Source organism: Callospermophilus lateralis, chromosome 15, assembly GCF_048772815.1.
Source record: "Callospermophilus lateralis isolate mCalLat2 chromosome 15, mCalLat2.hap1, whole genome shotgun sequence".
In the NCBI taxonomy this organism is placed as follows: Eukaryota; Metazoa; Chordata; class Mammalia; order Rodentia; family Sciuridae; genus Callospermophilus; species Callospermophilus lateralis.
This window is the reverse complement of record NC_135319.1, coordinates 82,950,670-82,964,551: the sequence shown is the minus strand read 5'-3', so window position 1 is coordinate 82,964,551 and position 13,882 is coordinate 82,950,670. Positions and strand designations below refer to the sequence as shown.

Here is a 13,882-nt window from a genome sequence, read left to right as displayed (position 1 = left end):
CACAATAAGGAGGTGGGGTGGAGAATAGAAATTCACTGGATTAGACAAAAGGAAATGAAGGGAAGGGAATGGAGATGGGAATAGGAAAGACAATAAAATGAACTGGACATAACTTTCCTATGTTCATATATGAATACACGACCAGCGTAACTCCACATCATGTACAATAACCGCAAGAATGGGAAGTTATACTACATGTATGTATAATATGTCAAAATATACTCTGCTGTCACATGTATCTAAAAAGTATTTTTTTACAAAAGGACCCCATTGTCCTTAGCTGAAGCTTCCCCTCTTGGGAATCTCCTCAGGCCACCTTCAGGCCTGAGAGGTTTCTGTACCCCCTCTACGTGGCCTTGGGAAAGTCTTTCCATCTCTAACCATCTCCATCTTCTTGCCTATTAAACCACTGGGCTAGACTACAGTATATTTTTGTTGTTGTAAGTCTTTTTGTTCTTTTGTTTTTTGTTGTGCTGAGTGAAATCCACACAGTAAAAAGTTAGCCACTTAAAAAGTGTTTTGAGGTGTAATGGTGAACACCTGTAATCCCAGCCACTTGGGAGGCTGAGGCAGGAGGATTGTAAGTTCAAAGCCAATCTCAGCAATGTAGTGAGGCTCTAAGCAAATTAGCAATAAAAAAATTAAAAAATAAAAGGCTGGGGATGTGGCTCAGTGGTTAAGCACCCCTGGGTTCCATCACCCCTGATACCACCTCCCAAAAAACATTGAAAAATAAAAGTGTTTTTATAATTCAGAATGTACAATCAACATTTCCACCTAGTTCCCCAATATTTTCATCACTCCAAAAGAAAATTCTGGCAGTACCCTCCACACAGAAATTGGCTATCATATAAGACATACAATAGCGTTATGTGCCTGGTTTCCTTCACTTAGCATAAGGCTTTTGAGGTCTTACAGTTGTCGTATAAATCCATTCTTCATTCCTTTTTATAGCTGAATAATATTCCATTCCATGTTGAGCTCCAACATGATCCTCTTTCATTTCCGACCATCTGCTCAACATGCACATAATGAACACAAATTAAGCCCAAGGCAGGTGCTGAGGGGAAATAGTTGGGAAAATGTGTCCCCTTGAATCTATGGCAGTTCCTTCTAAAGCAGGGGACAGGAGCAAATGATGCCCTCTAGTGCTACTTGAGATAATTTTAGGAAATACACTGCGGGGGGGGGGGGGGGGGGGGGAGTGGGGGAAACAAACAAATAACACCAATTCTCAATTATTCTCTTTTTAATTCTCTTTCAATCCTTCTGATTACATCAACAAAAAAGATCTGATCTAAGGTTAGAATGTCTCTAACTGCCTTCTCTCATTCTCCCTTTTTTAACAAAAAAGCTTAGACTTTTGGCAGACAACTGTACCTAGCTGGGACTGTATAATATTTTGCTTTAATGTGTTTATTTTAAATCACTTTCTATTTATAGAAAATTATAAGGTTTTTCCATGTAAGTTGTTTAACATTTTCTTTCAAATAAATTCATTTATGTTTTCAAAAAGTGAGTTAGTTGAAAGAAAATAGCAAATAACATTCAGGTGTTGCAAAGATTTGAGGAACTAAATTGGTGCTTGGTGTCAAACCAACTTAGAGACTGCAGTCTGTCACATTTACTGTGAGGCACTGGGTGATTTTTGTTTGGGTGCTTCTTCCAAGTACTGCGCTTATTACTGCGCTCCTGGTTTCATTAATTGACAAAAGCCAAATTTTAAATTTGTCCCAATTCTTCTAATTTGGGGAAGAGAGGCCAAAATGAAGGTGCATACACAATCCCAAAGGTTTTCAGGCAAACAGAGCTCCATGGGCCTAAGTCACTTAGCTCATTAACGTACTAAAACTCAATTAATAGTTGATTCCATTTCCTGTAGAAGCCAGACGCTTTACAAGAGCCAGAAATAGAAATAGTAAATGGATGCTCCCAGGGACCCGATAGAAACGGGAATCCACACGAGGTCAACAGGAAAAAACAAATCAGTCGGAAATATGGAGAGAGACACCCAGCTCCCTGCCTGGATTCGTTCTTTTTAGGTGAGAGAAGGAGGACAAGCACTCAGCTACTCCAAGGCACAAAGAACACTTTCCTGGTGAAGTGAAGTCCCTAAAAGGGAGGATTCCGTGGCTCCTCCGGCCCCGCCCCTCCAAGGCCCCGCCCACAGCACGCCTCCAACAGGCTCCGCCCCTCCGCCCCGCCCACTCCGCGGCTCCCGCGTGCACTGAAGATGGCGGCTGCGGTGGGAAGGTTGCTCCGGGCCTCGGTGAGTGGCTGCCGGCTGGGACAGGTGCGGGGATGCTGCGGTGGCTCCGCAACCCGTTTCCCAGGCAGGATCGTGCCCTCCTGGGCCCGGGGCCGTCCGTCTTCCTTGGAGGGCGCCTGCAGGTCACAGACCCAGAGGCCTTCGCCGGGAGGGCTCCCTGCGCCTGCGCAGTACCGCCTCCCCTACCCTCTGCTCGCGGTCGGGTCCCGGGGTCCCTCCGCGCTCCCCGGTTCCTGCTCCCCTTAAGCACCTGGTTCTGTTGCTGGAAGCAGGCGTCATGGTCCGTGGTCCTGCTTCTGTCACCGACTCTATGACCTTGGGCAGGTGATTTCGCCTTTCTGAGCCTCAGTTTACTTTTCTCTAAGTTGGAAAGAGTGATGCCTAAATCAAGGCGCTGCTGCAGCATGGTCTTAAATAGTGGATGGAAACACCGAGTGCTGCAGGAACGAAAGCCACTTTCTCCTCCTACCCTGGGTGTTCTCTGTAACCTGCTTTTCTCCTCGTGCCCTCTTGCTCCCCAACCTCCTCTCCTTTCTCATCGTAGGGTTCACGGCAGGCCCTGTCTCCTTCCTGTGTCATGCTGGATGTTAGTTGAGCAAACATTTCCCTTGAGCCCTGTCCAAACTTTGCCAGAGGCTGAACTTTGCTCTACTTATTTGCTTGTCTTTTGGGCTGGAAAGACCTTGCCTTTTCTAAGGAAAACCTTGACATAACACACGTGCCAGATAGTGCAAGGTAAGGATTTAAATACCCAGGGCCTGGCCAGGTCTCCCTAATTTTTTAACCCTCACTGTTGCTCTTAAGAGTATGGAGTTTTTGATTCTTGAGTGTTTGTGTTCTTAGTTTCCCTCCACCTTACAGTCTTTGCTCTTTTTTTTTTTTTTGTACCAGGGATTGAACTAAGGAGCACTGAACCACACCTCCAGCCCTATTTTGTTATTTGTTTACAGACAGGGTATCACTGAGTTGCTTAGTGTCTCACTTTTGCTGAGACTGGCTTTGAACTCACTATCCTCCTGCCTTGAAGGAGAAGGAAGCAGAAGAGAATATCAAGAACATGGGGACTCAACCCATGTTCCTAAGAGTTTTGGATGTGGTATTTGGTTCAGAGGGACAAGGACAGCTGAGGCCATCATGGGCACGAAGCGCTTTCAGCAAGGTCAGTCTTTAGTCACCATTTGGAAAGACTTTCTAACAAAGTGTTTCTCTTTCCAGGTTGCTGGACATGTGAGTGCCATTTCTCGGGGCATTTCTGCCACTGCAGTCCTTAGGCCTGTTGCTTCTAGAAGAACACATTTGACAAATGTACAGTCGTCTGGCTCTGCTCTATCAAAATTCACTTTTAGTACCAGTAAGTGTTACTGTGCCATGGTTGGACTCAGGTTTAAGGAAACACAAATTAGTCTCTCTGGTCAGGACAATAGCGCTGACTCCTGGCTATCCATTAGACACTCCTAGGAGCTTTTGCCTTGATGGGGCAGCAGAGGTGGGGGGGGGGCAGCCTTGTTAAGTAAGTACTCTACTCCTCAGCTCATTTTATTTCCGCCACCTGAGTAGCTGGGATTACAGACTATTGCACCCAGCTCCTTGGAGCGTTAAAACACATAGCATGATGGTGTTCAGATCCATGGGAAACTTTAAGATAAACCTATCAGAAAACACTAAGAAGAAAATGAATAGACAAAGCTAGGCACAGTGGCATGCTCCTGTAATCCCAGCTACTGAGGATGCTGAGATAGGAGGTTTGCAAGTACAAGGTCAGTCTAGGCAACTTAGTGACACCTTGTCTAAAATAAAAAGGGCTGGGGATATAGCTCAGTTATAAAGCATCCCTGGATTCAATCTGCAGTACTTGCCAAAAAATCAAAGAAAAAAAAAAAAAAAAGAAAAGAAAAAATGAACAGGCAAGTCATAACGTAGGAGAAAATATTCGTAAAATATATATATCTAACAAGGATGATTATCTAAGAAAGCTAAAGAAATATAACAGCTCAATAAAGAAAACAAACAACTGGATAAAATAGCAGTGCCTTAGTCCCACCCCCAGATAAATTAAGTGACTCTGGTAAGACCACTAGTTCAGTATGTTTATTTACTTATTAGTTTATAGGTGGACACAATATTTTATTTTTATGTGGTGCTGAGGATCAAACCCAGTGCCTCACGCATGGTAGGCAAGCGCTGTACCTCTGGGCCACAATCCCAGCCTAGTTCAGTATATTTTAAAAGCTCCCTGGGTAGTTCTAATGTGCAGCTAGGACTGAGAATCACTGAGGCTAACTGTCCTTGCCTGTGTTGCATTTCCTTATTGGTTGCCTCTATTGAGAGGCATGGGGGCACTCAGGTGCCTTCTGGGCCGACTGTGTAAGAAGGTATGTGAGCTGAGCGGTTGGTGGCCACCACTGGGAATCAAATCTGTCTGCTGGCTCCAGCTGGCCACTTGGGAGCCAGACCTATTCAGTGGCATCCTTCAATATTTGTGTGAATCTTAGACATTTTTGAGCTTTCTACTTCATTCTCTAAACTGGACTTTGTGAAGATCAGCCTTGGATAACAAGTGATACTTGAAAATGCCTCCTTAAGATTTGTCTTGTCTTTGAGAAATAAGTGTTTAATATGTAATGGTTTGAGGGGAATGTTCTAAAGTTTCTCACAATTTTGAAAATACATCTAGTAGTTATTTGATGCCAGAGGCTTGGACCTTTCCTCCACTAGTCCCAACCCCTGCCCCCAGCAGCTCCTTCTGTTTCTCTTGGTGTCAGTCCTAGACAGTTTAACGCTGGATCCCCTTTGTCCCTCATTCCCAGGCAGAAGCAAATCCTCTTTAGTTTTTTATTTTTACTGAGGTGCTGGGGATCGAACCCAGGGTCTGGTGCATGCTAGGCAAGCACTCTACCACTGAGCTACACCCCCAGGCCTCCTTTACACTTTTATCATATCTTTTGCATCCATTCTTTTTTTTTTTTTTTTTTCTGTTCTCTCTGCCACACCTCAGTACCTCTCACTGAGATAATTGAAATCACCACCTAACATCAGTTTTACCCACCTGCCAGACTTATCTGCTGGAAAACAGCTGTCTGGGCTCATCTCCTATAGAAGAACCTCCCCTGGCTCCCAGTGCTCTCTCCGGTGAGGAGCAGACAGCTCTGTGACTGGCCTGGCCTGGCCTTCCATCATTCTTGCTTGCTGTGTCTCCAGCTCTTCTTCTCTCCAGACCTTTAGATTCTGTTCATTCTAACCAAATTGCCATAGGTAGTTCCTTTGACACACATGTCCTGTTCCTGCCATTCCTCCATGCCTTTGCCCTGTCCCCTCTAGATGTGGCAGAATCTGAACAATATTTAGAATCCCTCCCCACGTCTCTTGCCTTCTCTAGTTCTACCCCTACTACCTTTGTCTTCCTCTGGATCCTTTTGTTTTTGTCTTTGTCTTTCTATTTATTTATTATGGCACTGGGGATTGAACCCTAGGGTGTTCTACCACTCCTATATCCCCAGCCCTTTTTCATTTTTTATTTTGAGACAGTCTCCCTAGTTGCCAAGGCTGGCCTTGAACTTGAAATCCACAACTAACTGTTTTGTTCCTTTTTGAAGTTTCTCCATAGCACTTGGTATTGAGTTTGTGCACAATCTAGAGGCCCTTGCTCACCTCATCTTGCACCTGCCTTATTCCAAGTGTATTTTATTTTTTAACTGACAAATAATATATAATATACAATGAAAACATTGTGTGTGTTTATGAGGTACAATGTAATATTTTGATATAAGTATACATATACATTGTGGAGGGAACTTTGTGGAGGGAAAATTTGCTTAAGATATACATTTTCATTTATTCATACTACTAGACAATTTATATTGCAAGTTAATTATCATGGGAAGTTTAAATACAATCAAATCAATGCTGTGTAGCAAGTGGTGAACTCATGTGGGTGTGGGTTTTTTTCAGGCTCCTCCTACCATGCTCCTGCTGTCACTCAGCACGCGCCCTATTTTAAGGGTACAGCTGTTGTCAACGGAGAGTTCAAAGAGCTAAACCTTGATGACTTTAAAGGGAAATACTTGGTGCTTTTCTTTTACCCTTTGGATTTGTAAGTGCAATTTCTGTCACATTTTCCTGTTATTTTTTTTTTTTTTTAGTTGCTCTTCTAGTTCAGGGGAGGACTCTTCCTGGCCACTTGTCACTGATTGCCTTGTTAATCTGGGGCTACTTTACAAGTGGTAATGCAGCAGGAGGGAGTGGCATTCCCTTTGAAGGTGCATTTTAATGTGGCTCTGTCTTGGGGGCTTTGGAGCAGTGGTTCCCTAGACCAGTCTTTGAAGATGTTTTTGCTGGTCTAAGGAAAGACTAATGATAATAATTTTTTTTTCTAAAGCTACTTTATTTAGGTACAGTTTTTAAGAGCATTCTTAAAATGTGCCCCCCACTTTTGGTATAATTCCTTAAACAGGACAGTGATAGGAGATAGTAGTTCTTTTTCGGGTGTTAACACAGGAGTCTGGTGAGGATGGTTAACCGATGTGCCTTTTTCACCTGTGAGCAAATCAGGCTAGTTTTTAGACTACTTACTGTTCAGATTTTAAATTCTTGATATATTATCTGATGAAACGTTTTACTTTTTTTCCAAGCACCTTTGTGTGTCCTACAGAGATCATTGCTTTCAGTGACAAAGCCAATGAGTTTCACGACGTGAACTGTGAAGTGGTTGCAGTCTCGGTGGATTCGCATTTCACCCACCTTGCCTGGATCAATACACCCAGGAAGGTAGGCTCCTGCTCACCTCATCTTGCACCTGCCTTGTTCCAAGTGTATTTTATTTTTTAATTGACAGATAATATATAACATACAATAAAAACATTGTGTTTACGAGGTACAATGTAATATTTTAATCTAGGTATACATATACATTGTGGAATGATTACATCAGGCTAACACATCCAGTACCTCAAATATTTATCAGTGGTGAGGAAATTTAAAATTCTCTTGTTTACCTGTTTTGGAACATACTGGCATTGGCTGAAGTCACTGTGCTGTGCAGTAGTTCACCAGAACTTAGTCCTTCTAACTGTAACTTTGTACCCGTTGCTCAGCCTTTCCATTACCCAACTTCCCCAACCATTTATAGGTCTTTCCCTACCTGGAAAATCTGCTGAACTGTCTGTTTCCTGATGTATATGCACAGCTCACTACTCTTGTATTTTTCATGGTACAGACTGTTGTGGAGACAGGCTCAGCAAGCAGGGGACTTGGTTGGGGTCTATTGGCCTTCCCTCAGGCCTGTACTCTGTGGATCCCAGGTACCCTGGGTGGCATGTCGAACTGTGGTGATCTGTGTGATCAGTATTGCCTAGAACTTTGCCTGGAAAAATCCAAATTTCTAGCTATGCTGTAGGACCATCCATATGGAAGTATTCAGTGTCTATTATTCTAATTTTTGTGTTTGAGAAATTGGTCTTCAATTCAAAGAATGTTTTAAGAATTAGGAAAAGAAAGGTCTATAGTTTCGGCTAGGTTATTAAATCCTGCCTCTGGAAGGCACTTCGCCTTTGTGCCTCAGTGTCCTCATCTGTAAAGTGGTGTCTGCTCCAGGAGGAAGTGAGTTAGCAGGAAGAATTCATTCCTGCTCTTACTGTTACCTCTTGACACTTTTGTTGGTCTCAAACATTGTTACATGGTCAAAAAGGTTGTGAGAGTGGCACAGACAACCAGTCACCTTTGTATTCTTATTAGAATGGCGGTTTGGGCCACATGAACATTGCACTCCTGTCGGATTTAAACAAACAAATTTCTCGGGACTATGGTGTGCTTTTGGAAGGTGCTGGTCTTGCACTCAGGTAAGAGTCTGTTCCTTATGAATTCAAAATGGTTTTCCATGTTCAACATCATCCTACTTCTCAGAGAATTTACACAGACCCTGGCAAAGTGTTTCTTGTGATTTTGCTGTGGTGGGATGTTTTATTTTTCCTTTTGTTGATTTTTTTTATTTATTTTTTTTTACCAAAAAAAAATTATTTTAGGAAATCATTTTTAAAAGCAAAAATTCCTTAATTTTAGTCAGAATAAGCATTGATGAAATTCGTCCTGTGAGAACCCTGCAGTCTCTCAGAAGTAGCCCAGACAGGTGTGCCTCATCCACAGCCTGTGTTTGTTCTGGAGAAAGCTGTCCATATCTCCATGGGCACACTGCTCCAGACCTCTGGGGGCCCCTACCATGTCGTCCCGTCCCCCCCCCCCGCCCCCCCCCGCCAGCAAAGCTCTTAGGCTGTTTGGAGAAGGCCTTGTAGCAGGGCAAAGAGGCCACCTTCTGGTGCAGTGACAGAAATATCCCTGGAATCAAATAGATCTGGACTTGATTTTTTTTTTTTAATCAGCTACTTAATGGCTGTGTTTCTTTGAGAAAGCTATTTACTTCTTGGAGCCCAGTCTGCCTTTAACTACAGTGAAGATGAATATCTCACAGGTTGGTGGTGAGGCAACTGGAGCTTTTAGTGAAGTTCCTGGCAGCGATTGCAGCTGACATCTGCCTCTGAATGCCATTTCTGCCCTCCCTTGATCTGTGATTAAACTCCTTTGGGTGTGAAAAGCTTTCAGTCTGCTCAGATGCAGCCTTCTTGGGAGGAGGGGAGCAGAGCGTTAAGAGCTACCCTGCATCCCGAAGCTTATGGAGAACAGAGCGGGATGAGGGAGGACTGGGCGGAATATGACCTCAGGAAGGAGGGCCCTACCCCCAGGTACCTCCCTGTTTTGCTGGAGTCACCCTGAACTCAGAAAACCTGCCCTCTCTCTTTGCTGCCCTCTGACCTGCTCTCCTCCTGGGTTACACCTGAGATTTCAGTTCTGGGCAGCTCCTGGTTGATGTCAAGGTCATTGTTATGTCCTTTAATAAATCACAAGCTGGCTCCCTTGGAGGTGGCAGTAGCAGGAGAAAGAATGTTGGCTGACTTTTTTCAGGGTCCCTTTCCCTGTGGGGTCTTGCTGATTTTTAAGTTAGCCCCCACCAGGGTCAATATTGGGATTACCAATGATCTTTAATCAATCTAGTAAGTTAACCTCTCTGGAGTGTGTGGACCCTGTGTCCTCCCTGCTCTGCCTCTGCTGCTGCCAGGGGCTCCCTTCCAGAAGCATTTACCATGGCTGGTTCAGCCTCAAAGGCGAGACCCCTAAGCACCTGGCCTGGGGAGGGACAAGCCCCTTTCACCTGGAGTGTTCTTGAACGTGTCTTTTCCCCGAGTGACTAACACTTGGACTTCCCACACCCTTAGGAAAGGGATGCTACAACCACTGAGTTGGGTGTACTGTGTGCATCAGAGCCTGAAAACAGTCACCGTGGGGTGGGCAGCCTGCCACACTACCACTGAGTGACCAGTCGTCAGGAGCCCACATCTGCTCGGAAGGACTTGGAGCCAGCTTGCTCTGGCCACAGATATTTCCCATGGGATTTCCCCCTAACCATCCAAGAATCTGCTCATTTAATAAGTATTTGTTGGATACAAATAAAATACATCTCTGTCCCTTCCCCTTTGCCTGTGGTTTCTTGCCAGGGTTTGATACAGCTGCCCAAAGAATGCTGGCCAAGTCATTAATAAGTAAAGAAGTCTTTGCTCTCTCTAGTTCAGTGACTTTCAGATACTATGTGACGTTCAGGGACTATCCTGCATGTTTTCCATGGTGGCCTGGTTCAGTCCTGCATCATTATCTGTCCTTAATAAGAGTTGATAAGCTCTTTATACACTCCCAATTTTAAACATACGACAGCGCTTAATTTAATAAATGTTATATTAAAAGGAAAATTAAAGACAGAAAAGGGTAGTAGTTAGACCGTTGTTTCAGTTCTGATACTGTTGTGTTACTGAGGAGAAATTCTGAAACTGTGCAGAGGTCTCTTCATAATTGACCCCAATGGAGTCATCAAGCATCTGAGTGTCAACGACCTGCCCGTGGGCCGGAGCGTGGAGGAGACCCTGCGCCTGGTGAAGGCATTCCAGTTTGTGGAAACCCACGGAGAAGTCTGCCCAGCAAACTGGACACCAGATTCCCCTACAGTAGGTTCTTTTCCCAAAAGTAACAGGGTCCCAGGTCCTCTCTGCCTCAAGGGCATATCTGTCAGAGGGAGCCTATCAGGGGACCAGGGGTAGACTGTGCAGTGGGAGAGGCTGTGGGGGTGGGGGGGTTTACAGAGCCAGAGACCACCTATTTTAAAGAAACAGGCCGATTTTTAAAAATTGTAAAGAACACCAGGCATGGTGATACACACCTATAATCCCAGCTACTTGGGAGGCTGAGGAAGAGGATTACAAGTTCAAAGCCAACTTGGACTGGGGAAATAGTGGTACAGTGGCCCTGGGTTCAGTCCTCAGCACTGCAAAAAGAAAAAAAAAAGTTTAGGTTAAAAATTGGGAACTTATCAGCTTCCAAAGTCACTGTTAAATGTTTATAAAATATTTTTGTATTTTCAGATCAAGCCAAGTCCAGCAGCTTCCAAAGAGTACTTTGAGAAGGTGAATCCGTAGATCATGCCCTGTGCCCCTGCAACTTCTGATGCCAGGAGAGAGCCACAGCTGGAACCTTTTTAGCATTGCAAAGATGATTATTTATAGAAGGAAAAACCTAATTATGCTTGTATTTATATATATCACTCTAAATGTTTTTGTTTCTGTGACACTGGCTAAGCCTTTCTAACAGTAATTGCTTAACATCAGGAGTCACTGGGATCATCTTGATGGCTAGTAAGTTTCCATAGAAGGCCTGGCTTCTGTTTCTTAGATCATGTCTTTAGTGGATAAAGGAAACACTCTTTAGCCTTACTTGTACCTTTGTCTATGCCTAAGTAGCACAATAAGTGCTTAAAGCTTCTGATCAATGGTCCTGAAAATTTCTTCTTGAATTTCTTTGTATTAAACTTTTTTTTTTTTCAAGATAACAGAGATCATAAGTTTTACATTATTAACCTTAGCAGTCCAAGTTAACTCTCAAAATGGAGATATATGTGATGGAAAGAATTGTGAATCATGTTATTTAAAAAACATGGTAGCAAAGTGACGTAACTGATCATGCATGATCCCTATCCCTGAGGTTTATTGTTTACATAGTTGATGAGGTGTGATTATAAAGGATATATATTGAATTATTAAACCCAGGGATTGCTTTGTAATTATTTTAATTATTTGCTTTCTTGAAGTGCTCAAAGTGATATGTATCATAAAAAATAAACATTTAAAAATATCTGCATCTTTTTTTTTTTTGGTATTAGAGATTGAATGCAAGGCTGTTTAACAACTTAGCCACATCCTCAGCCCGTGTGTTTATTTTTATTTTTTTAATATATTTTTAAATTATAGGTGGACCCAATATCTTTATTATATTTTATGTGGTGCTGAGGGTCAAACCCAGTGCCTCACGCATGCTAGGAGAGCACTGAACCTCTGAGCCACAAACCCAGCCTGTGTTTTTACTTTTTGAGACAGGGTCACACTAAGTTGCTGAGGCTGGCTTTGAACTTGCGGTCCTCCTACCCCAGCCTCCCGGCACAATATTTGCATCTTTAACATCAGCTGTTGGGTCAGCTTATTCTGGGCTCTACTCCTCCTCCTCTGATTACATATCAACAATTAATCATGGGGCATTTACCACAGGAGCCACTTGCAGGGAACTCATTTAGGGGCAAGACAGACATGGAAACATTGTTTCAGTGGCGACCATGTGCTAGGCACTGCTATGGAAGTTTAAGAATGAATAAAAAAGACCCTGCCTGGGCTGGGATTATAGCTCAGTGGTAGGGGCTTGCTGGCATGTGAGAGGCACTGGGTTGGATTCTTAGCACCGCATACAGTTAAGCAAAACAAGGGTCCATTGACAACTAAAAACAAACAAAAAACACTTTATGCACTCAATCCAGAGGGAAAGCACAATAAACAATAGAAATATAGAGTATTAGGAAGGAAAGTAGGTCGAGGCAAGGGTCTGGAGCAGAGTTGCAGGGTTCTAGGTAGGGTTGTCAGAGTATGCCGCTATAAAGATTCAGTTTTCTAATCTAAAAATGAGAACAATAGTTGTGCCTATCTCAGGGTTTTTATGAGAGTCAAATGAGAGGAAAAGGAAAATGAGGGTGGTGGGGGAATAAGGGTTTTCCTGGCAGAGGGCATAGAAAGAGAACTGAGGCAAGGGTGAGCTTGGAGTGGAAGAAGACTTGCTAGGAAGACAGAGGTGGAGCATGAATAGTGAGAATGGCAATAGGGCCTCACAGAGGGCCTCTTGGGCAAGATGAGGACTTTGGAATCTGTTGTAGAACAGGGAACATTTATCTGAAAGGTTTTTTGGGGGAAAAAAATTGACGACCTGAGTGGCTGGGGTTGTGGCTCTAGGCCCTGGGTTCAATCCTCAACACCACATAAAAATAAATAAAATAAAGGTATTGTGTCCAACTACAACTAAAAAAAATCTTTAAAAAAAAATACATAGACTGAGGGCATGCCTGTAATCCCAGGGACCCAGGAGGCTTTAGCAAGAGGTTCACAAATTCAAAGCCAGCCTCAGCAACTATGTGAGGTCCTGAGAAATTTAGCCAGACCCTGTCTCTAAAAAGAGCTAGGGATGTGGTGTGGTGGTTAAGTGCCCCTAGGTTCAATCCCTGAGTACCTGATACAAAAAAAAAAAAAAAAAAAAACTGAACTGTAGGGCTCCAAGGTGGGGAAGCAGAGAGGCCAGCTGCATTGGATTTGTGACACCTTAAGGGTAGAGCCAACAAGGACCATGCAGCTGCTGTAACACTGGCACCTGGCACAGTGGGTGTATGGGAAGGAACACTGAAGAGGGCACACCTTACCCAGCAGAGAGGTCAGGGGAGGGATCCCAGAAGAGACCTGCTCAAGACTTTAGAACATGAGCCAGGTGAGCTGAGCAAATACCAAATACGGGTGAAGTCACATAGACCTGAAGAAAGTCCTGAGCTGGACTCCCCTCCCGGGTGGGAAGGCCACGGGGGAGAACTAGGAGGCTGTGTTCATTGCCAATACTGAGCGTTTGCATTGGATCCCGCGCTGTGGGGTAATTTACAGGTTTTATTCCCTTTATCTTCAACAAACCCATAAAATTGGAACAATGGGTTATCCTCATTTTAGATGAGAATACAGACCAGGGGACATTAACTTGAACAGCTAAGTGTTGTGCAGGGTCCCCTAGCCCAGGACTTCGGAGGCCCTCTGAACACACACACTGGTGGCTTCCATGAACTCAAGTGCACTCACTCTCCACCCACCCTGATGATGGAGGAGAGGAATGGGACAGAGGAGGGAAGACATTTTCCTCTACAAATGGTAATTAATCTGGCATTCAACAGAAGAAGTAGATTTGGCCAAACGCTGGAAAACAATGAACCCAGAGCCAGATGCCAGGGACTGGCAGCGGGTCTCTACCCTCGGTTTAATATTCCGCCTTTGCCCTTTTGCAATTGTGAATGTTGACTAAGGAGTGCGTCGCTTTCATTTTCACTGGGCTTTGCAAATTAGGTAGCTCGCTCAGACTGTACCCACCAAGTGCGCACCGGACATTAAGGGAAACTGAAGGGATTTTCGCGGGTAATGTCCAAAAAGCACATGACGCACGGTGGAAGGCGCG

At 43.9% G+C, this 13,882-nt stretch overlaps 1 protein-coding gene and 1 non-coding gene across 2 annotated transcripts; one reads left to right on the top strand and one right to left on the bottom strand.

Moving 5' to 3' along the window:
• The first annotated feature begins 2,187 nt into the window (after positions 1 to 2,187).
• Prdx3 (peroxiredoxin 3) lies at positions 2,188 to 11,491 on the top strand. The gene is made up of 7 exons (XM_076834235.1): positions 2,188 to 2,269; positions 3,485 to 3,620; positions 6,218 to 6,359; positions 6,898 to 7,033; positions 8,000 to 8,103; positions 10,146 to 10,311; positions 10,726 to 11,491. The coding sequence occupies exons 1-7, from the start codon at positions 2,234 to 2,236 to the stop codon at positions 10,777 to 10,779; spliced, it is 774 nt and encodes a 257-aa protein (XP_076690350.1). The 5' UTR covers positions 2,188 to 2,233; the 3' UTR covers positions 10,780 to 11,491.
• Trnaa-agc (transfer RNA alanine (anticodon AGC)) lies at positions 5,111 to 5,183 on the bottom strand. The gene has a single exon. It is a non-coding gene; the product is annotated as a tRNA-Ala (tRNA).
• Positions 11,492 to 13,882: the final 2,391 nt, after the last annotated feature.

Bases quoted from the DNA above. Each gene is read 5' to 3' on its own strand.
- Prdx3 (XM_076834235.1), top strand. From the start codon at position 2,234: ATGGCGGCTGCGGTGGGAAGGTTGCTCCGGGCCTCG. The intron at 2,270-3,484 runs GTGAGTGGCTGC...TTCTCTTTCCAG, and splicing joins GAAGGTTGCTCCGGGCCTCG to GTTGCTGGACATGTGAGTGC. The intron at 8,104-10,145 runs GTAAGAGTCTGT...GAAACTGTGCAG, and splicing joins GGTGCTGGTCTTGCACTCAG to AGGTCTCTTCATAATTGACC.